This window comes from Caretta caretta, chromosome 5 (genome assembly GCF_965140235.1).
Source record: "Caretta caretta isolate rCarCar2 chromosome 5, rCarCar1.hap1, whole genome shotgun sequence".
Classification (NCBI taxonomy): domain Eukaryota; kingdom Metazoa; phylum Chordata; order Testudines; family Cheloniidae; genus Caretta; species Caretta caretta.
Genome location: NC_134210.1, coordinates 40,187,143 through 40,211,106, shown reverse-complemented (window position 1 = coordinate 40,211,106; position 23,964 = coordinate 40,187,143). Strand labels below are relative to the sequence as shown.

At 39.5% G+C, this 23,964-nt stretch overlaps 1 protein-coding gene across 4 annotated transcripts in view; it reads right to left on the bottom strand.

The window, feature by feature from the left end:
* KIF2A (kinesin family member 2A) overlaps window positions 1-23,964 on the bottom strand; it is a 92,690-nt gene that overhangs the window by 11,975 nt on the left and 56,751 nt on the right. For 2 of the 4 annotated variants that reach the window (XM_048851652.2, XM_048851653.2), the window contains exons 16-19: window positions 10,342-10,409; window positions 5,881-5,994; window positions 4,315-4,465; window positions 3,245-3,346 (exon numbers count right to left, since the gene is read on the bottom strand). In XM_048851652.2, coding sequence (XP_048707609.1) covers window positions 3,245-3,346; window positions 4,315-4,465; window positions 5,881-5,994; window positions 10,342-10,409 — 435 coding nt within the window. The remainder of the gene's footprint in view (window positions 1-3,244; window positions 3,347-4,314; window positions 4,466-5,880; window positions 5,995-10,341; window positions 10,410-23,964) is intronic. The other 2 variants (XM_048851654.2, XM_048851655.2) reach the window with 1 other exon arrangement.

The window sequence follows — 23,964 nt, the reverse complement described above, 5'->3', positions numbered from 1 at the left end:
TTTTTGCGAATACAGACTAACATGGCTGTTACTCTGAAACCTGTCATTCAGAAAAGGATAGATAATAAGACAGAAAATATCATATTGCCTCTATATAAATCCATGGTACGCCCACATCCTGAATACTGCACGCAGATGTGGTCGCCCCATCTCAAAAAAAGATATATTGGAATTGGAAAAGGTTCAGAAAAGGACAACAAAAATTATTAGGGGTATGGAACGGCTTCTGTGTGAGGAGAGATTAATAAAACTCGGACTTTTCAGACTGGAAAAGAGATGACTAAGGGGGGATATGATTGAGGTCTGTAAAATCATGACTGGTGTAGAGAAAGTAAATAAGGAAGTGCTATTTACTCCTTCTCATAACACAAGAACTAGGGGTCACCAAATGAAGTTAACAGGCAGCAGGTTTAAAACAAACAAAAGGAAGTATTTTTTCACGCAATGCACAGTCAACCTGTGGAGCTCCTTGCCAGAGGATGTTGTGAAGGCCAAGACTACAACATAGTTCAAAAAAGAACTAGATAAATTCATGGAGAATAGGTCCATCAATAGGTATTAGCCAGAATGGGCAGGGATGGTGTCCCTAGCCTCTGTTTGCCAGAAGCTGAGAATGGGCAACAGGGGATGATTACCTGTTCTGTTCATTCCCTCTAGGGCATCTGGAATTGGCCACTGTTGGAAGACAGGATACTGGGCTAGATGGACCTTTGGTCTGACCCAGTATGGACGCTTTTATGTTCTTATGAGTCCTGCCACCCAGGACTAAAGTCCTCAGGCTTCAGCTTTGGCCCTGGGTGGTGGGGCTCAGGCTTCAGCTCCCCAGCAAGTCTAAACCAGCCCTGGCGACCCAACCCACTTTGGGGTCCCGACCCACAGTTTGAGAACCGCCACCCTACACTGAGGGAGACTTTTAGGGGCTGGCTAAGCCAGCTTTAGGGCAGCTTTCAAATACTCTGGAAGTGCAAAGCTGTCCTATGGGGACAATGGGGTTCACTGGCTTAAACTGGTCTACTCTGGAGACTACCCCTCTCCCAATGAGATCCTGCTTCAGCTATGATCAGGAGAAGCACTCCAGCTGAAAACATTTCAGTCTAAAAGAGAATGCTGACAGGGGGTTCTGGAGGATGGACCCACAACACTGGAATGAATTCTTTCCCTGTCCCCTAGTCCAACCCTCAGTAGCCCAAACTGTTCAATCATCAGGGCACACTACAAAACCCATCTACCTCAGGCTTTCGGGGAGGAAGGAGCTAGACAAGAGGTACAATTTTCAAAAGTGCTAAGTGACTTAGGAGACTAAGTTCCATTTTCAGAAATGACTCATGCAATTAGTCTCCTAAGTCCCAGTGGCTTTCAATGAGAGTTATGCTCCTAGCTGACTACTTCACATTTGAAAATGGGACACTTTTGAAAATTTTCGTGCAGTCTATTGTTTTGGGCCCAAGGTGAAGTTATTTGTATCTGCTGTGTTTTTAAAGTAAATTTATAAAAGGCCCTCACAGCGCAGAATAGGCGCTTGTTTAATTTGTTTGGGCAAATCAAAATAAATACATTTCCATATCTCTTCTAAAACCTACTATTAAGAATCTTAACAAAAATATACCTTAAAGCTTTTTAAAAATATTTTACCTTTCAATCGCCACGAGGATTATTCTAATCAGACACAATCTGCAAAGGAATATTCTAATAGGGAACTTCTAAATACTCTTTTCCCCCACAAGATTACTACACTGAGCACTATCCAACATAAAGCTGGCAACATTCTTTAAACAAAACACAATGTTTTTAGGGGGATTTTTGGTAGCAAGAAAATCAGGGTTAGCTTGTTACAATGTACATTCATAAGACAAAATATACCCAATATACAACATAAAAAAAAATCTCAACAAAAACAAACAAAACAAAACAAAAACAAACAAAACAAACCTAAAAAAAACCAAAACAAAAAACCATCCATTCATAGGAAAAGTGCCTGGATCAGCAAAAACTAGGAAAGAATGTAAGTGTGGGAAGTGCAATTTCTGCAACTAAGCAACGTAAATGATGCAAATCAACTCCGTCATAGTTAAAGGTTGTCCACAAAATGCAGTACCATCTTTCCTCTGAACAACTGAAGGCAGGAATCCTTGGCAAACCACAACCCAGAAAAAGCAGATAGATGGTCAATATTTTGCTCAGCATAACCAGGACCATTTCTTTAGGAGCAGGTTTCAAGCCTGCCTCAAGACTTCTCCTTACCTGATCTATTTCAGAGTAACAGCCGTGTTAGTCTGTATTCGCAAAAAGAAAAGGAGTACTTGTGGCACCTTAGAGACTAACCAATTTATTTGAGCATAAGCTTTCGTGAGCTACAGCTCACTTCATCGGATGCATCCGATGAAGTGAGCTGTAGCTCACAAAAGCTTATGCTCAAATAAATTGGTTAGTCTCTAAGGTGCCACAAGTACTCCTTTTCTTTTTACCTGATCTAGAGGCCTTGAGAGCTGGCACTTTATTATTACTACTCATTATTTGTATTTCAGTAGTGCCTATGAGCCCTAGTCACAATCAGGACCCCATGTGCTTGGTGGTATTCTTCTAAATGGAGTGGCTTGTGGCGAAAGAACCAACCTACCTAGCTCCCACATAAAATAACTAGTCATGCAGCTAGAGGCAGGTCTGTCTGATGAAACTAGCCTCTGAATTAGTTGGTCGTGGACGCTGGTGGGGGTGTCATTGTCTATAATCAGCCTTGGTTTGTACATATAGTCTTTTGATTAGTCAGTCAAATTTCAAGCTCAGATTGTGGGGTTAGTGCCAAATAAGCTTCATCCCCAAAACATGCAGCCACTAACACTGGAAGGCATGGCCAAAACCAGAAAGGAACCAAAGCAGAAGGATTAATTCAATATTAAAAAAAAAGAACAGTAAATGCTCTATGGTAACATGACTTCTTGAAGACTATCAGCTTCTGAAAAGAAAACAACAGAAGTTACACTGGGTTTCCACAGACAATATAGCAGTATGCTTCTCCTTTGTCACTGTGACAAAGGAGCTGGTGGTTGGGGGACAGGGTGTATTATATATGATTCTGACTCTGTATCTTGCCACAATGGCCTTGCCCTTAAGAATTGTGTTTAGAAATCTGTGAAGGTCTGACTGCACTAGTATACCACATGACATCTTATGTCCAAAGAGTTAGAACTTCTCTCTGGCCAGTGTGAGCTATTTGATTAATACAATGCAGTGATCAATATTTTACCTGGAAGACAGCCCTGTGGTCTTCTACTACTTGCTCTTCCATTTCTACCATTTGTGACACAGCTTCATGGAAAGTAAACAACTGTGGAGAAACTTCTTCCTCCTTAAAAAAATAATAAAGTTTATTATTCTTTGATGAATTTTGCTTTAAAACTAATAAATTAAATAGGTGTTTCATCCTATCCCAAGATAAGAAAGGGAAATATATAGAGCATCTGAAGAAGTGGGTATTTTACCCACAAAAGCTTATGCCTGAATAAATCTATTCTGGAATAAGACCATCCACATGGCATTTTATACTGTAATAATGATCATTATACTTATTCTGGAATAATTATTCTGGAATAGCTATGTTATGTCTGCAAGTTTCAAAGTACAGACAAGCTCTCAGAATCATTCTGAAGTATTCTAAAGTATTCTCTATGCTCTGGTTGTGAAGGCTAGGACTATAACAGGGTTTAAAAGAGAATGGGATAAATTCATGGAGGTTAAGTCCATTAATGGCTATTAGCCAGGATGGGTAAGAAATGGTGTCCCTAGCCTCTGTTTGTCAGAGGGTGGAGATGGATGGCAGGAGAGAGATCACTTGATCATTACCTGTTAGGTTCACTCCCTCTGGGGCACCTGGCGTTGGCCACTGTCGGTAGACAAGATACTGGGCTGGATGGACCTTTGGTCGGACCCAGTATGGCCATTCTTATGTTCTTAATAATGGAAAGAAAGGGCTTTACAGAATGCTGCCAGTTGCCTAATATGGGATGAAGGCATGCTAGGAAAAACTATCCAGAGAAAGAGCAGCAACTTCCAAAACAAACAGGCAGCGCTACTGAAGTGTCCTTAACAGCAAGGAAAACAGAACGAATCTAAAACTAAGCAAACCCCCAAAAAACACATTTTTAGCATTAACATTAACTTTAATGTTAATGACAATCTGAAAGAGTCCAGAGGCTAACTATACTCAACCAAGTAGCTAGTAGCCTTATAAACATATGTTACTCAGGATATGATCTACTGTTGAATTCAAAGACAATATTATATATACACACGCCTAAAATGATGAAAGCTACTCACATTTTGTTCACAAAGAAGTTTAAGATCATCTCTCTGAGGTGAGCTCCCTACACCCCACTGTGTCTCTAAATCATCAATTTGATTTGGAGCATGGTGTATAATTGGACGGATATCTCCTGCCGCACTAGGATCAACCGTCAGTTCCTTCACCCTACAATCATAAAAAAAAAAAAAAAGATTTTATTTTAAAATAAATGACGCTCTATTTAAAATAGCTAAAGTAAATTAAAGCCTTACGGATTCAGATGCAATTTAATTCATTTAATAAAGGTGATGTCAACTTCACAAATTTAATGTGATTTTAAGGCCAAAAAAAGGACCATTGTGATCATCTAGTCTACCCTTCTATATAAACACAGGACACAGAATTTCATCAACACCAATAACTTGTGGTTGAGTTAGAACATATCCATTAGAAAAACATTCAGTTTAGATTTAAAGATAGTGAATGCAAGACTGTCTTTGTAATAAACGGGTACAAGAAGGGAAAAAACAACCCTAACCATAAACATTAAAGAACTGTATAACAAGTCAATAATAGTTGTAATCATTAGTGTAAATATAGCTTCACAGATTGTACACCAAAAACTGGCCAATATATTTCTTTATCTTTGTGTGCATCTTTTTGGTTAATAAATGATTTAGCACTTTTTGACTTTAAAAAACAAATCACCGCCAGTAAACAAACAAACAATCTAGTGTCCACAAAGAATGGACAGATCATTAATTAAAACCAATTTCAACTTTGAGATTCTTAGAAAACTTGAACTTTACAAAATAGCAGCTGACATCATCCTTTCAAGCAAGGATGTCCACTTTAAAAAAAAAAAAGGAGTACTTGTGGCACCTTAGAAACTAACAAATTTATTTGAGCATAAGCTTTCGTGAGCTACAGCTCACTTCATCGGATGCTGTAGCTCACGAAAGCTTATGCTCAAACAAATGTTAGTCTCTAAGGTGCCACAAGTACTCCTGTTCTTTTTGCGAATACAGACTAACATGGCTGCTACTCTGAAACCTGTCACTTTAAAAAAAAGTTTATGAACTAATTGAATCCAAATTTGCAAATAAACCAAAAAGGTTAGACAAATATCCTTCAGTAATAACTAACCTTAACAACTTGCTAATACGGAATAAAAAACAAAAACAAAACACACCACCACCAAAAACCCCCACACGTATATGTAGGATTCACTACACTAATGAAAATAACGAAGGTATTACAATTCCTTTTATTTTTTATCAGATAGTAAAATTCACAGAGTTAGAATTACTCTAAACAGACTTATGAGAATCAATCCATTAAATCTACAAAGGTGACATCACCGTTTTTATGTATGAAGGGAAAAGCAAGCCTGAATATGAAATATTCAAATGTTTAAGAAAAATGAACAAAAATTGGAAAGATGATTGCAGACCATGCAGTACCATCACCTGTCAAACAGGACGAAAACAAAGTATATGATGACTCAAGGCAAGGGAATAAATGAAGGTTTGGGTCTGTAAAATTATACAGTTAAACAGAAAAACTTAAAATAAAGATTCCATGTATAGAATGAAGTAGACCTGGTGATCGAAGGAGAAAAGTCGTCGTATTCATAGGAAGGAGAGAGATCAGAGCGACTGCCACTACTCTGTGAGAAGGGAATGTCCGAAGGACTAATTCCAAATTCCTTTACTCTGCAGCAGCAAGATACAGCAGCATATTAAAAGAAAGTGTTCTTGTAAAGACATTAATTAAAATGACAACTTTTCATTTAGCGTTCTCCTTTATAGTTTTGAAAAGAATGAAACAAATGAAGCAGTTTGTTTTTAAGATAAAACATGTTTCGAGACAGTGGTGAGATATTTAGGCCTTCCTCAAATTTGAGTTTCAAGCATGTTCCTAAGAAAATTCAACTGGCCAAATTCTGCTAATTTACAGCAGTGTAAATTTGTAATAATTCCACTGTCTTCAGTGGAGTTATTCTGGGTATACATTGGTATAATGAACAGAATTTGGCCTGAGATGAATATTCCATGGAATTGCTGCTTTCAAAACATTAAGCGACTACAGTTATAATTACTTCAAACTGCATACTACTCAGTTTTATGCGTATCGTAAACTGCGTACACATTACTATTTAGTGTGTGTACAGTTTATATAATATCTGCAGGAAGTCACTCATTTATAAATTGATTAGCGCTGTCAAGCGATTAAAAAAATAATTGTGATTAATCACATTGTTAAACAATAATGGAATACCATTTCTTTAAATATTTTTGGACGTTTTCTACATTTTCAAATATATTGATTTCAGTTACAACACAGAATACAAGTGCACAGTGTTCACTTTATATTTATTTTTTATTACAAATATTTGCACTGTAAGAAACAAAGAAATAGTATTTTTCAATTCACCTCATACAAGTACTGTAGTGCAATCTCTTTATTATGAAAGTTGAGCTTACAAATGTAGAATTATGTACAAAAAAAAATAACTGCCTTGAAAAATAGAACAATGTAAAACTTTAGAGCCTCCAAGTCCACTCAGTCCTACTTCAGCCAATCGCTCAGACAAATAAACTTGGTTACAATTTGCAGGAGATAATGCTGCCCGCTTCTTGTTTACAATGTCACCTGAAAGCGAGAACAGGCATTTGCATGGCACTGTTGTAGCCGGCGTAGCAAGATATTTACTTGCCAGATGCGCTAAAGATTCATATGTCCCTTCATCTTCAACGACCATTCCATAGGACATGCATCCATGCTGATGATGGTTTCTGCTCGATAACTATCCAAAGCAGAGTGGACTGATGCATATTCATTTTCATCATCTGAATCAGATGCCACCAGCAGAAGGTTGATTTTCTTTTTTGGTGGTTCGGGTTCTGCAGCTTCCGCATCTGAGTGTTGCTCTTTTAAGACTTCTGAAAGCATGCTCCACACCTCGGACTCTTAGATTTTGGAAGGCACTTCTGATTCTTAAACCTTGGGTTGAATGCTGTAACTATTTTTAGAAATCTTACATGGGTATCTTCTTTGCATTTTGTCAAATCTGCTATGAAAGTGTTCTTAAAACGAACATGTGCTGGGTCATCATCTGAGGCTGCTATAACATGAAAGATATGGCAGAATGCAAGTAAAACAGAGCCCAAAACATACAGTTCTCCCCCAAGGAGTTCAGTCACAAATTTCATTAACTCATTATTTTTTTAACGAGCATCAGCAGCACAGAAGCATGTCCTCTGGAATGGTGGCCGAAGCATGAAGGGGCATATGAATGTTTAGCATATCTGGCACAAATACTTTGCAACACCATCTACAAAAGTGTCATTAGAACGCCTGTTCTCACTTTCAGGTGACATTGTAAATAAGAAGCAGGCAACAGCATCTCCTGTAAATGTAAACAACTTGTTTGTCTTAGCAATTGGCTGAACAAGAAGTAGGACTGAGTGGACTTGTAAGCTTTAAAGATGTACATTGTTTTTGAGAGCAGTTATGTAACAACAACAAAAATCTACATTTGTAAGTTGCACTTTCATGATAAAGAGAATGCACTACAGTACTTGTATGAGGTGAACTGATAAACAAAAGAAATAGTATTTTTCATTTTTACAGTGCAAATATTTGTAATAAAAATAATAATATAAACTGAGCACTCTACACTTCGTATTCTGTGTTGTAATATAAATCAATATATTTGAAAATGTAGAAAAACATGAAAATATTTAATAAATTTCAATTGGTAGTCTATTGTTTAACATTGTGATCAATCACAATACTTTTTTTAATCATGATTATTTTTTTTTAGTTAATTGCATGAGTTAACTGTGATTGACTGACAGCCCTAAAATTGATATGAAAATGGCACATTGCTAAAAGAGCATTAAAGAGTTAAAATACAAAGGCAAGTGCAAGATTTAAATGTACGGACAAAGTCTACAAATGTTGTTAGGTACATATTAGATTTTGGCATACAAAGAAAAATATAATTAATACTTCTGCACAGTATATGGGTCTCTCGAAAACGTAAACCAAGTTCTCTAAGAAACTTGTTACAGAAACATTAAAAACACATTACAGGCTTGTAGTGCATTATTTTTGCAAAACATAATAGCATCACAAGCACAGGGACAGTTTTATATGCTTGAAATAGAACACAAATTAACTGCCTCCCCTGAATTATGAAAAAGTAAAGATCTTCAATGATCTCATATGTTTACTGCTGAACATTTATTTCAGAGGTCTTGTTCCAGCAGTATACTCAAATATACAGTAACTTTAAAATGTTTCTTAGATCTATAAAGTTTTTTTTTTTTTTTTTTTTTTTGCGAACTATGGAAAAAGCACTATGCAATTGAGAAGTCCCTGACTACCCATGTCTACTCATATGCCCAATTCTTCTAAAAGGAGTAGTACAAAAATAAGAGAAATTCTACCTCCCCACTTCTTGACAGTTAAAATATATTCCCAACAGCTTTATTCTATGCATTTACGGATCAAGTTATCAAGTTTAGAAGAAAACTTAAATTTACAGGTGACAAAAAATCCTATTTGTATTGCATACTTCTGTACTTGTGTCAAAAAGGTAAAAGCAAAGAAATTAAAGCAATACAGGATATCCATACTCAACCAGAAACATGTAAAAAGCATTTTTGTTTCTTGAAGGGAAGAAACAGTTTAAAAAAAAAAAACAGAAATAGTGGGGAAAAGGAGGAATCTAGAAGGGCTGGTCTACACTTAAAAGTTTGAGTGTTATAACTATATCAGTGAGGGGTGTGATTTTTTGCTGATATAGGCCTTGTCTACACTTGCAGTATGTTGATACACATGGCAATGAAAGACACTGGCAGTGGAAAGGGAGCAGGGAAAGGTTCTGACAGCAGGGAGCTGTGAGAGTCTTTCCCTGCAGCAGGAAAAGGCTCCAGCAGTGGGACACTACACTGCTAAAAATAGCAGTGGGCATGTAGAAAGCCATGCAGGGAACACTATGACGTTGTGCGCAAGACACCCAGAGCTGTGAGCAACTGAGTTACCACTCCGCCTTAGCAAGAGTGAGAGCTTTGCTTCTGCCAAGCTGCGCGTCACTTTGCTGACACATGAACCTGTCTGCCTTGTCAGCTAGCTCTTCAAGATCTACCTTGCCTTGCAGATAACAATCAGGGAACCCCATCTCCCATGGTCCCCAGAGATGTCTCCCTGAAGCGTCCAGTCCCTCTCACTGGACGCACTCAGAAATCATTAGAGTCACTACTTCCAAAGAGACAGAGCAGTAACAGTGGCTCACAGCTCTGGGTGTCCTAAGCAGGACATCACAAGCATACCCTAAGGTTATGGCCTGTCTGTATTCTACTCCCCTAAGCAGTGCCTCACTGTATACCTGTGCTAGCTGAGCATGCAGGGTCTGTACTCTACACACCGATGTATGTGTAGACATACCTATAGTTACACCAGTAAAAGTCCTAGTACAGACAGTTCTACACCAGTATAATTGCATCCACATTAGGGGCTTTTTGTGGATGTAATTATACCAATACAGTTAAAGCAGCAACATTGTCTATTATAGACCAGCCTGGAAGCGCAGGTTCTGGGAAGCAATACTGTGCCTTTCACAGCAACAGGGTCTCAATTCCTAGTGAAAAAGTGTACACGCTACAACTGACCATCTCAGCAGAGGTCCTCAAGGACAGAATCCACCTGGAGACTGAACCTGTCTTCTTACCCCAAAAGGTGACACCTCCAGAACAGGACTGAAGTATATTGGTCAGTGTGAAGGTGCTTACACACTGTTGTCATCCTGTCTACCAGTAAATACTGGAATTCAGTTTCCAGTGCTGTTAACTTGTTACCTTTCACAAGTGTGAAATTAACTTCAAATAATGCTTGGATCAGTCTTTTGGTCTGTATTTTAGAAAGAAATGCAAGCATACTAAAAACAATTAGAAAGTGCATAAAATAATTGTGTGTCACACAGTAACAGAATACCACAATTCAGAGATCTAATATAACAGCTAAATTAGCTACAAATAAAATATTTCCCATACCTATTTGCATATCTCAGTGTATTTAGAGTGTTTTCACAGGATGCCATCCCTGGAGAGATAGTAGCAATCTGGGGAAAACAAACCACAAGTCAACAAACTTTTTGTAAAAATAACAACGCTGCAGAATTTAAAAAGTTTACCTTGCACTTCAGATGTCATATAGATTAACAAATTTTTAAGGCCAGAAGGGACCACAATGATAATTCAATCTGACCTCCTGCGTAACACAGGCCAAAGAAACTCACTCAGTAATTTCTGCATCAAGCCCATAATTTCTGGCTGAGCTACAACACATCTTTTAAAACAATACCCAATCTTGATTTCACAACTTCAAAGTGATGAAGAATCTACCACAATCCCAAGGTAAATTATTCCAATCTTTAGTTACCTTTGCTGCTAAAACTTTCCATGTTATTTCTAGTCTGATTTTGTCTAGTTTCAGCTTCTCACCACTGGATCAAACTATGCCTTTTTCTGCTAGATTAAGGAACTGTCTACTACCAGAGATCTCTCCCCTATGTAGGTATGTGTAGACTATGATCAAGTCACTTCTTAGCCTTCTTTTGGATAAACCAAATTGACTGACCATCTATCATCTCTCCCTATAAAGGTATATTTTCCATACCTTAAATGGTCACCCTGCTAGCCAGGGTGAGGCTTTGATGTGGCCGGGAGCAGTGGAGACACCCTCAGCAGATGTGAGGGGTAGGAGATCTCAACTGGGAGCAGTTAGGGCAGTGCGCCAAGTGTTGCCTTTACTTTCCCCTCCCACTTGCCTTTAGAATGTATATGGGGGGGAAGTGGAGGCTGCTTCTCTCTCTTTCTTCCTCCCCTTCCTCTTCCCCCTATTCTTCATGGTACAGGGCGTGGGCAGAGGCTATCACATTCTGCATCAAGCCCTGACCACCCACCACTGATGCCATTAGGTGGTGGGGGCAGTAACAGGACCTGATGACTGGCTATGTTTATTACCCTGGCAAATAGCTATTTGGGGCCCCCTGTTTCAGTCCCACCCTTAAATTAATATAATGGGTCTCTTTTGATCCCTGAGGCTAGATCTCCAGTTTTGGGATCTGGAAGAGATTTTTCCAATGGCAAACTGCCATATGGGTTTTCCCCTCCTATCCAGCATCCCTGTGGTCTGCTTTGACAACTACTGTTAAGGATACCGGATTTGCTAATAACAAGTGAAACAACCTGAAAGTGCTGTATGTCACTAAGTATTTATTTACGCACCCTATATGAACCATTGACATTTACTAGACCCGTAGTGCTCTTCTGATGTGGTACAGAACCCCATACAATGCTTGGGGTCTGATCCAAAAGCCTACTGAAGTCAGTCTTTCTGCAACCTTTAATGAACTGTGGATCAGACTGGGAGGGGGAAGGGGGTGTTGGGAGGAATTACCACAGACTCCATGTTTCAGGAAATTGACAAAACAGCATTAAACACACACCATTATCATTTCCACTAAGCCCATCTCATTGACCTTACTTCATTATTTCAGCACCAGAGCCATTCACTGCAACTTCAAACAAATTCTATTTTGTTTTTGTTTTTTTTTTAAAACACAAAGTAAAATCATCACAGTATTTGAGCTCCATCCATTTAACTTTATGGTTCTCTTTCATTCAGAAGCCTTCCCTATGTTCAGACTCCCAGCATTTACAAACATAAAATCTGATTTTAGGTGAGCGCCTGAGAAATGGGTGGTTGTTACTCCCACTCCCTCTCATAATACTGAGCATCCTAGCATTGTAATTCTGGTGCTTAAATTTCATCTCACTGAGCAACTCTAGCCTACAAATAAAATTAACCCTATATATTACATGTTTAGGTTCTCTCATACATTGGCTACTTCTGGGGGAATTCTGTGCCACTGCACATGCAAAGAATTCATATGCTCTGCAGATTTTTTTTCTCCACAGAAAATACATTCTACTGGAGAGGCACTGCAGATATGCCTTTTGCCCACCAGGGGCTGCTGTGGCACAAGAACAGAGGGCAGCTGGCTCACTGGCCATAACAGTCAGCAGCCGATAGGGAGGAGGAGAGGCTGCATTCCTCACAGTGCCCTGCCTGTGGGGCCAGACAGACAGCGGGACACACAGGGCTGCTGGGGAGTCACATAGACTAGAGTTCAGAAGGGCTAGTCGGGGAAGACAGACTGTGGTGGCAGCTGAATGGGAGTGGGCCACGTGGGGACGGGGAGGCTGACTGAGGGTGCAGGGCCACATGGGGAAAGGGAGCAGTGGCATGCAGGGTCACATGAGGACAGTAAGTGGCTGAGTGGGGGGTGCAGGGACACATGGAGATGGGGATGGCTGAGTGGGGGGTGCAGGGACATGTGGGAATGGCAGCAGATGTGCCTGACTGAATGAGAGAGCCTAAGGGTCAGCCAGAGTCTGCATGGGGGAGGCTCCCAAACTCCCTAACCACTCCGCCTTCAAAAAAACAAACAAAACCTCTTCCATATTTCTCCCACCCGCACCCAACAATCCTCCAGGTTCCCTCCCAGCAATTACTTCCCTCTCCTTCAGCTCCTCCGTTATCCCTGACTCCCCCAAGCCTTTGCACTGCTTCTGAGGCATGCAGGAAATATGTTTCTGTATTTTTAGTTTAAATGAATTATTACTCAAAGTTCTATATTAATATGTCTAATAGGGAATCTATTTGTTAAAAAGTAATTCCTAAATCTTTTTGGTTATCCATATTGTTACAGACATACTTGCTGAAAGGTATTTTGAAATAAATTACCAAAACAATTGAAACTGGCATGATATTTTATTTTGACATAAAAATATGCAGAATTTTAAAATACTGTGCACAGAATTTTTAATTTTTGGCACAGAATTCCCCCAGGAGTAATTGACATAACAAGTACAAATGCAGAGTTACTCTCAACTGAACATTTCAGTTTAATCTTTATAAAAGAGCCCCAATTCCCATCAAATAGAGGGGAATTTTAGTTGATTTTCTTCCAGATGTCACAGAATTTTGCTTTTAAAAGCCAGGCTCACTGACAAAGGAAGTGGGAGGCCCAGTTTACTGGATCCTGGCATGAGTTACCAGATTTTTTTTCTTCCCTCTTTCAAATTTTGTAAGAAACAGTAGAAAAAACAGTTACTTACTGTAACCGTGGTTCTTCGAGATGTGATGCACACTTGGGTGTGTGTGTGCCTAGCGCACCAAAGTTGGAGAATTTTACCTAGCAGTATCTATAGAGGGGGGCGTTCACACCTCATGGCCATAGCCTCTCTTCTGGCTTGATCAGGTGCCATCACCCAGACCCCCCTCAGCTCCTTCACACTGAATGCCCAGAGACATTCAGATGGGATGGAGGAAGGGTTGTGGAATGAATGTCTGCATCACATCTCAAAGAACCACAGTTACAGTAAAGTATTCTTCGCATAGATGTAGTCATGTATTCCACTTAGGTGACTCTCAAACTGTACCCTTTGGTGGTGGGGCTCAGAGTCTATTTAAACAAGAACTGCAGGACTGATTCCCAACATTTGCATCTGCTCTGGATGCCACTGTAATGGCATAATGGTTTGTAAACATATGTATCAATGATCATGTGGCAGCCCTGCAAATGTTTAATATTGAGACATCACTTAAGAACGCTATGGGCTCGGACCTGTATGTAGTGTGCATGTCATATGCAGTCTTGACACAGGAAGTTATCCATCCACTTAGAGATAGTCTGTGAGGAGACTGCTTGTCCCTTCATACAGTCTGCATATGACATAAAACAGAAGAGGCAAAGCCCAAAATGGTTTTGTCCTGTGCGGGTAAAAGGACAGACGTCATCTGACATCTCATGTGTGAAGGCACTGCTCCTCCAGGAATGAATGTGATTTAGGAAAAAACACAAGTAAACATACTGCTTGGCTTAAATGAAACCAAGAGACCACTTGAGACAAAAATTTCGGGTGTAGCTGCATCATCACTTCGTCTTTGGAGAATTCCACATAAGAAGACTCCACCATCAAAGACTGCAACTCACACACTCACAGATGTTATTGCTATGAGGAAAACAGTTTTTTGACATGAGAGAGGAAAGGGGCAGGATGCCAGAGGCTTGAACAGAGGTCCCCCGAGACCTGCTATGGCCATGTTAAGGTCCCACAAGGGAACCAGTTCCCCTACCAGTGGATGGAGACGAAGAATTCCTTTCAAGGATCTTGCCATTACGGCATTGGAAAACACCGATCTTATGTGAAGGGGTAGATGAAAGGCTGAGATCACCAATAGATGCCCTACAACGAGCTAAGTGTAAGTCCCAACAACTGAAGATGAAGCAAACCGTCCAAGATGTCTTCAGTGCAAGCCAACATCGGCTGAATTCTGCAGGCCAATGACCACACAGTCAATCAGCAGGAATGCTCTCGAACGCGCACAGTCTATTAGGGCCCCAATGAACTCAATTTTCTGAGCAGGAACCAATGTGGACTTTCCTGTATTGAGGATGTGACCCAGTCAAGTAAGTGCAGAGTGATGCATATGAGAGGATTGATTGGGCATTGGTAAGGGGATAGGGCATTGGTGGCCTGTAGGCACCGGGCCAGGGGCCCCCCCATCCCGACTGCGAGACGAGTACCAATCCTGGTGCCTGTAGTTCCCCATAAATGATGTGGGTTGGGTGATGAAGAACAGGAGAAAGATCCTGTCCTCAATGCTGAGGTGTCTCAGGTTTCTGAGGATAAAGGTTAAGCTAGTCCTGAGGCAGCAAGTAACCAGTCTAACTCATCTATCACCCAGAACGAGGCAGGGATCGGCACCAATAATGGAAGCAGTACCGCCAGCATCAAGTACACCAATGCCAGAAGCGGTGTTGATCCCGAAGGCAGCAGTGGTACTGAAACAGCTGCCAGTGCCTAAGTGGACAGTGGTGAAAGCCACCACTGTAACATCTGTGTTGCTGACTGCAATAGTGACAAGGAGTTTCCTGGTGCCGAGTTCTTTGCACCGAGTCCAGTCCTGCTTCCATAGACTGTGGAAGGGGAACATTGGGCTGTGATGTCAACAGACGCAAGGGTTCAGCAGCCTGTCCAGCCAACGGCTATCAACGATGCAGCCCTTGCAAAGTCCTGGACCAAAGGAGAGGTTGGGACAAAAAGGCAGAGGAAGTCTGTAGCCCCTGGTATGCCACTGATGTGGAAATAGTTAGTGCCAGCCATCAGTACCGGACTCAACAGATGCCCTGAGGCCAGAACTGGAGTCAACAGTACAGTACAGTTTGAGAGTCACTTAAGTGGAATAGATGACTGCATCTATGCGAAGATTACTAACCTCCCAACTTGGTACCAGGGACCACTTAAGAGGCACCTGCACCATCCTGTGCACCGGCAGTAACCCCAGGCCAGTCCACGATCTTCCTGGAGGAGGCAGAGGAGACCCCACGAGACCTGGAGCGGTCTCAATTGATCTTATGCGACCTTTCCCTCAATGCATTCGACAGGGAACAGCTCCTCCATTTCTTTGGAGAGGTGCCTGCTCCAGAGTGCGAAGCAGCAGCATTCTCGGAACCTGAGGGTGACCTCTGATCTGAAACTGTGTGCCAAAGTATGCTGCAGGGTCTGTTTGAGCAGGTGCTGTTTTAGGCAAAGATCCCTAGCCACTTGAATCGGTTTCTACAGACCAAACACCATTCCTTGACATGGGCCTCACTCAAGAACAGCAAGCACCATGTGTGGTGATCATTATTAGGAATTGCTCCGCCACAGGACAACAATGCTTAAACCCCAGAGAGGGCATTACAGGGGAATACTTAACTAAATACAACTAACACTAATCTAACCAACATTAAGGGTACTACTAACTACAGACAACTTAAAACAAAAACACTAAAATAGGGAGAAGTTGTGAGATTAAGACCACACAGACTTCTGACTCCAGCCCCGAGCAGTGTAAAAGAACTAAAGGGGGTTGGGGCGGTGCCACCTCATACAGCCAGGGAAGGGCTATGGCCACAAGGCACAAGCACTGCCTCACCACAGGTTCTGCAACGCAAAATTGTCCAGCTCTGGTGTGCACACACCTAAGTGGAACACGTGGCTGATCTACTCAAAGAACTGTTCTTGGTTTCAGCACTCATGTGACCTGACAGATGTACTGATTTGAGAGATTCATTTTGGCCCCCAATTCAGGAGTGTACATGAGTCTGTTTAAAAGTTAAATATATGCTTACGTGCTTTCCTGAACAGAGATGCTTTTCTGAATTGGGAACTTTATCTATAGAGAAATTTAAATTGCTAATTAAGTATCAAACAAAGAGGTCTGGATCCTATTCTTGTTTCAATTTCCAATTAAGTATCAAAGTAAAATACTGCAACTGTAAGCATCTTTTCAACATTCAGGAAATTTAATTATGCTAAATCAAGTACTAGTGGCATAACTGTGTCCTAGCTCTTCCACATTATCTAGTTTGCCCCTCAAAGTGCTGTAGGAAAAGGTAAACATGGGACTACTCAGGGCAACTATGTCTATAATCCTTCACACTAACATTTTTCTGCCAATCCAGACATCATCAGTTTGAAACAGATGAAGTGTAGTGTAGTGAAGATCATGTATTGTACAAGAGCACAGGCAATCATCCTGAGAAGAAATTCTCCTACTTCAGAGAATGGCAAAATATGATGGTAGGGAAGGCTGGAAAAGTCTAGGGAGTCCTGCTATCCCACATCAAATTTAAACCTCTGATATTAGTACATACTGGTTGCTAAGAAAAACAGAGAAAAATTATTCATTTAAACAGATCACATGACTGCCACAAGCTTTTCTTTGTGAATTACTATGGGACCTAATAAACAAGATCTGCAAGTTTCTAAATCCTTGCAAAGCCATTACTGTGTAAAGAGATTATCAGACAGTAGCTTGCATCAAATTGTGTTCAAACTAAGCCCTCACCTGACAATTGTTCCAGTACCTCAAGGGAGCTGAGTAACTGAGTTTTGTGAATGTACTACTGTATTATTCACACTGTCCTAAATACAGCTTTGGCATTTCTTTACACATTCCATTCTTAAAGAGTTCTGAGTGAAGACATCAATAACATCACACAGAGCAAGACTTTCAGTTTTTCTTTAACTTGCTACAATCAATCTATTCAGAAGATATTTGATAGAGGACTACATACGCTGCAATATTTAGGTATAAATGTTAAAATTTCCACTAGAGAGACAAAAACAATGAGGTAATATCTTTTGTTAGATCAACTTCTGTTGGGGAAAGACAAGCTTACACACAGCAGCTGTCTTTCTAATATCCTGGGACCAATACTGCAAAAAAAAAAAAAAAAAAAAAAAAACATTCCCACTAGTACTTTCCAGGTAAAAGTTAGCACATTTCTTAAAATCGTCAGGCACCTTTCCTTACTCCATTAGGTTACAGTTTTTGAATCTTTGTTCCTGAACTACACCTCTTCACTCTACTCTTTGATAGGAAAAAAAACTCTCTCTCTATCATTTTGGAATGGCTACATTTGGAGAACAATTCTGTTCCATATTTCCTTAGGAAACATGAACCAGAAATCATTACGAAAAGCCCCATATTTCTAAATTCACGTATCACAAATGAACAACAGATACAGACATGAGAGAGGAGAGACAAAGACATTCAGTTACAAAACAACATACATAGTACATAGACAAAACCAACAGGTTCTTAGTGTAAGATAATGCCAAAGAAGATGCTTTGTAAATATTTATAAAGTATTCAGGTCTCAAGAGGAATGATTCATCTGTTGCTGCCTATTGTTTCATTACTTTAGCAAGTTATAATTTGACATTCTAGTTACCTGCCATGTACCGACAACCATCGTTGCACACTGATTTGGAAGCAGGCTGACATTATGGAGACAGTAAACAGCATTGGAGAAGACATGCTTGTTCCAAGTCTCTTTTATCAGGGTCTTATTTTCCTAAACTGCTACCCCTAGCCAATATTTCTCAAACTTGGTCTTACTCAGCAGAGGACTGCAAAACAAAATCTAATTTAATCCCTCACTATTTCAGAATCCCAGATAAGAAAGACTGTGGGAAAGCAGAGATGGACAGCACACCATGGGATCCACACAACATCTCAAAAACCAGTTACTATAACGAAAGCATTTTTTGCTTCAAGTATGTGTCAGTGTGGATCCCACTCTAGGTGTGATTGAGAAGTTCTGTCACTTAACTAAAACAACTGACACTGCTCTATCAAATTTGGTATCTGATCTAGCAGCCAGGTGAAAGGCACAGCTTTAACAAAATTAAGAGGATTAACTCTACGTAGCTGCCTTGAAAATTTCAGACACAGAAATCCTAAAGCATGGAGAGTTTGCAGCTTGTGCTCTAGTGGAGTGAGCTCTAATATGTGAAGAAATAGGTATAAAAGCCATACTATCCTATAATAGCGGACAGATATACACTGTGCAATCCATTTTGAAATTCTCTTGAGAGGAGATGGCAAAAAAAGAAGGGCGGAGGTGCGGGGGAAGACAGCCTAAAAGGGTTCGTTCTGCCAAATTAGTATATTATAAGGCCCTCCCAAAGTATGGAATTCTCTCTCCCTCTGAAAGGTATGGAGTCTTAGGAGGAGGGGAATGGATAAAGTAAGTCAAATGAAAGTCTGCCACAACTTTGGGAATCAACTTGGGATGAAGTTTTTATACCATCATATCTCTGTAAATGGATGTGTAAAGAGGGTTAACCATGAGAGCTTGGAGTTCAGTTACAACTGATGTAATGGTGACTAAAATGGCCATCTTGAGTACAAGAGTAAAGATCATTCAGAAAGGGGCTCAAAGGGGGGTCTCCATCAGGTTTGTAAGGATAATGTTGAGATCCCCACACTGGAGTGGTTTCTCTCACTGGTGAATAAGGGCTGGTCTACACTGAAAAGTTACATGGGCATAGCTACATCTCTCAGGGGTGCGAAAAATCCAAAACCCGAAGATGCAGTTAAATCAACCTAATCCCTGGTGTAGACAGCGCCAGGTCAACAGAAGAATTCTTCTATTTATCTAATTCTAGCTATCACCTCTCAGATACATGGATTACCAAGAGCAATAGGAGAACCTCTCCCATCACTGTAGTAAGTGCCTACACCAAAGCGATACAGCAGCTCGGCACATGTAATGTATGACCAGAATGTGCGGATTGCACATTCAAATTAATGGTCCTCTGTATTAATTTGAATTTGCAGTCAAATTTGTTTTACTATACATTAACAATTAATGCTCTGCTTCCTTGCTTTTATAAATACAGGGGATAAAGGGCAAACAACTATGTTAATGCAACATTAAGACTTAAAACACACACATCAGTCAATTCAAATATTCCCACAGCAACTAACTTTACATCCTTGCATAAACCTAACTTTTTTGTACTTCATTCAGTTAATTTGCCTTAACGTAATATTTTTGCAATGGAGCATAATTAGAAACATAAAACTTTTCAATTTACTGGCTTCTTATACATTTAAGTATCACTCATAACATTGCTTTAAGAATTTAAGAAGAGGTAGATAATTTTTTTTTTAAATCTCCATTCTGGCATTATTTAAAAATACAGTGCAATGTGAAGTTTTTGTAGCAGAGTTTTTCTCTAATGTTTTTATTAAATTAGCAGTAAGAGCCAGTGGTATCGCTGATTTTTAACTCATTTCCTTATACATCTTATTTCAGGAACTTCAAATATTTAGCCCTTAACATTTGTAATCAGTAAGTTACCAAGTGATAGTGGAAATACTGTTCTGCAACCATGACGTTGTGCTAATACGGTACACACATTTTAAAAGGCTATCACAGTGAAGGCATGCTACTTTAACAAGTTAAATTACAGTGGTGGCTTTAATGTGAATTGAAATTAATACATGTTAAAAGCAGTGAGCCTTATATACACTAGTCTTTTCAAATATGCTAGCATGCGTTAGTTAAAACATGCTAACATTGCACCTTTAAATCCTAGTCCAGACAAGTCCCATATCTCATTGTGATTTAGTCTACCTTTGTTGCTTCAGAGGGCCAGTCAGTTTGGTATAATCAGTACAACTTCTAGAGCAGTCAAAAGCTGGGGAAAATGGCTTTACATTCCAGTGCTCTCTTATATAATTAATAACAACAGTCATAATAATATATGCTTATGTTTATACACACACATCCCTTAATATCCCACTTAAAATCCACTTAGATTAAGCAATAATACAGTATTTACAAACTCAAAAAGGATGCCCTTACTAAAAGTCTGGAGCTACGCTGATGCTCCTTTGAAGCTGGAGATTTTGTTGGATGTTTCCAACTTCCAGATACTCATGGTACTGCAAGAAAACTAGAAAGAGTATTGTGCCAGCAAACCAGAGTTCTGCTTCTCAGAGGGTCGCAAGGTATGATTGCAACTTCTCCTTCTGAGCTCTGATAGCTCAAAACAATATCTTTAAGCAGATCTTACATCTGTGGCTTTCTTTATAGCGAAACAGGTCCCACTCATAACTGTCCACATTGAACATCTCTTTTTCAACTCTTGAAGCTTCTGGATCACATTCTGATTTCCTACATACAGTAGAGAACATTTTAAACACTAGGCCCACCAAGGCTTAATACTGTACTAAAAATTGTAACAGAAAACCTAATAAACTATAAAAGGACAATTTGGATAAAACAATCCAAGAATTACTAATAAAGAGCTTTTCAGGCTCAAAGAGCAGCCCTCCAAGGCTAATTTGTGCAAAAGAAAATGAACTAGTGGGTATGCACTACCACATTTCAAGAACCTGATAGTCATGAATTCACATACATACAAGATGTTCCTTAAGATGGAAGTGTATGGATAATATATACAACCCACATTTGCAAAATGTTTTGAATTCTAATGGCAAATTAGAACATTTGAGACAGACTTCTCTTGTAAACCAATCTCCTTACAAGAAAAGATTCTCTCACTGCCAACAGACAGGATAATTTTAAAAAAAAAAAAAGTGAAATTTTGGTAAAGTATTTTACATGATCAATAAAATGAGACTATTTTCTTTTAAAATATTTACTTTTTGTTAAAAAAAAAACAAAACAAAACAATAATCCACATTATAAGGCTAAAAATACTTGAAATCTTATGCCTCAGCAAATCAAAGGTGTGTTTGTATTAGCTGACAACCCATGTGTTCTAGCTTACATACCGCATAAGATGTTAACTTTGCACATATACTAAAGTTTTAATCAGAGTTGTAATTATTATTATGAGAACCATAACTTACAGTTCCTGACATCTGTGTGTGTAAAATAATCACAAAGTTGCTCTAGCAGTTTTTAGAAGTTCCTTCTTTTAATAAATATATTAAAAAAAAAAAGAGAGACAAGGACACACATGATCATGGTATTCTACAGTCAAATAAATGTAGTCATTACATTGCATACTCACATATTTCACATACTAGGACTTTACGCCCTTTACACAGAACACATTGTGCTTGAAAGTATAAATTCTGAAAACAGCAGTGTAGACAGTCTCAGCAAAAAGATCTGCAGGTTTGTTGCATCCTTTACAATGCCATTTTAAAATATAGGGGTAAGAAAAAAGGCAGCATCAGATTTCGTTTCTCAAGGCTGGCAAGCCCTTTGCTACACTCTCTGCATCAGTTTCAGTTTTGCACTTTCAGTAGAGCACAGTAAATTAAGTTGATGTCCTAGACTAGAGCATGTGAAATTTGAACTGAGTGTGTCACCAATGACATGATCTAATTCAGCAGCTCTCAAACTGTGGGTCAGGACGCCAAAGTGGGTCACAACCCCATTTTAATGGGGTCACCAGGGCTGGCATTAGACTTGCCAGGATCTGGGGCCAAAGCCCGAGCCCCACCACCCGGGATCAAAGCCAAAGCCCGGAGGTCTTCAGCCCTGGTTGGCGGGGCTCAGATTACAGGCCCCTTGCCTGAGGCAGAAGCTCTTGGGCTTCAGTTTAGGCCCCACCCAGCTTTGGAATTGGCCCTCCCGCCCAGGGCAGCACGGCTCGGGTGGGCTCAGGCTTTAGTCCCCTCTCCTGCGGTCATGTAGTAATTTCTGTCATCAGAAGGGGGTCATGGTGCAATGAAGTTTGAGAACCCCGGATCTAATTCATAACATATCAATAGTTGGGGAGTAAGAGTGGTCAGAAGAAACAGAAAGACTATTTCGAGGGTAGGAAAGGCTGGCTAGGGTTTGTGGAGGTGCTGAACAGCTGACTGGTCTGTCCTAACTATCTTAAACTATATTTGATAATATGTTACTTCACAAGTGGTGCAATTCGTACATACCTGGAATTTTCCCATTTCTCTACTTCGTTAAAAATGAGTAATTTTCCAGTTACTTATAAACCTTGTTTCTACAAATGTTTTCATAAGTACATCAACCATACAGAGTTTTAAAAATAAATCTTTTAAAAAAAAATCTAAATGCAAAAGCAGCATATAAGAAATAACTGCTACATTTTTTCACTGTTTAAAAAAAAAAAAAAAAAAAAACACCCACAGCCAAAAATATTTGTTTAAACTTACATATTCAAAAAATACCCCAAAACCCAACATCTTGTCTTTAGGCTGACAATAAGCATGAGAAATTCAAAATAAAAAGTTAAGTGCCTGAAAAATATGTGGCTTATAATGAAAGGGTCTTCAAATTCCTAATTATGGGAATACTGTAATTATGTGGTTGGAAAACAAAAACAAAAAAAATCATGCAGTCAAATTTCCAAACCCCCACATTCAGAGGCTCATTTTACAGTGAATATATTTCTGAAATTAAAAAAATGAATGTTTCATCCACAATTAAATCACAAAGAACTGATCAAAGAATCATAAGAACCAATCCAGCATTCTCAAAGCAATTCTCAATGCAATAAAAACAAAAAACAAAAATAGTAAATTCTTCTCACAGATGTCACAAAATTATAAAACTAAGCAAATTCAACCTGGGAAATCAGGAAAATAATATACAGATATCTATGTAGTACTCAAAGAGTGGTATGATTTTAATCAGAACTGCACTCTGATTCAATAACTCTATTGTATGTATTCCTTTTCCTATGGGTTTACTTTTTTGATTTAAACAAGTTTTCACCACTGTTACCACAGCAGATCTAATACAGCTATGGCAAAGTGAACTTGGTCTCTTCTGGCTTGTGCACTAGTAATAAAACAATGTTAAAGAAACTAACTGTAGGGTCAATTTCTGCTCATGGAAAACAGGCACAAGTAATGGAAGACTAACTTGCGGAATCTTTATTACTAGTTGTTAGGATATAGATATTCAGGCCTGTCTGTAAAGGCCTATACTCTAAGAATTTAGGTGTATTCTTATCACGTGGCTAGGTATAGAGGTATAAAAGAAAGAACCAAAATCACTGTCTGCTGGCGTAAGGTCCTTCTCTTACTGTGACAGTTTGAGGCCCTGTTCTTAGGCTAAGGTCTTTGGCTAAGCAACAGAGGCAGCCATAAGCTGGGAAGGGACCGGTCACATCCTCACATTCCAACCTAGTCATATTGAAGTAAGGTGCTATTGGGCTGTTAGGAATATAATCCTGTCCTGATAATGCCTATCGCCTCCAGAGAAAGGGAAGTGCCTACAAAATGTAAAAGGAAACTTAGTTTGATAGCATCCTGTCTGG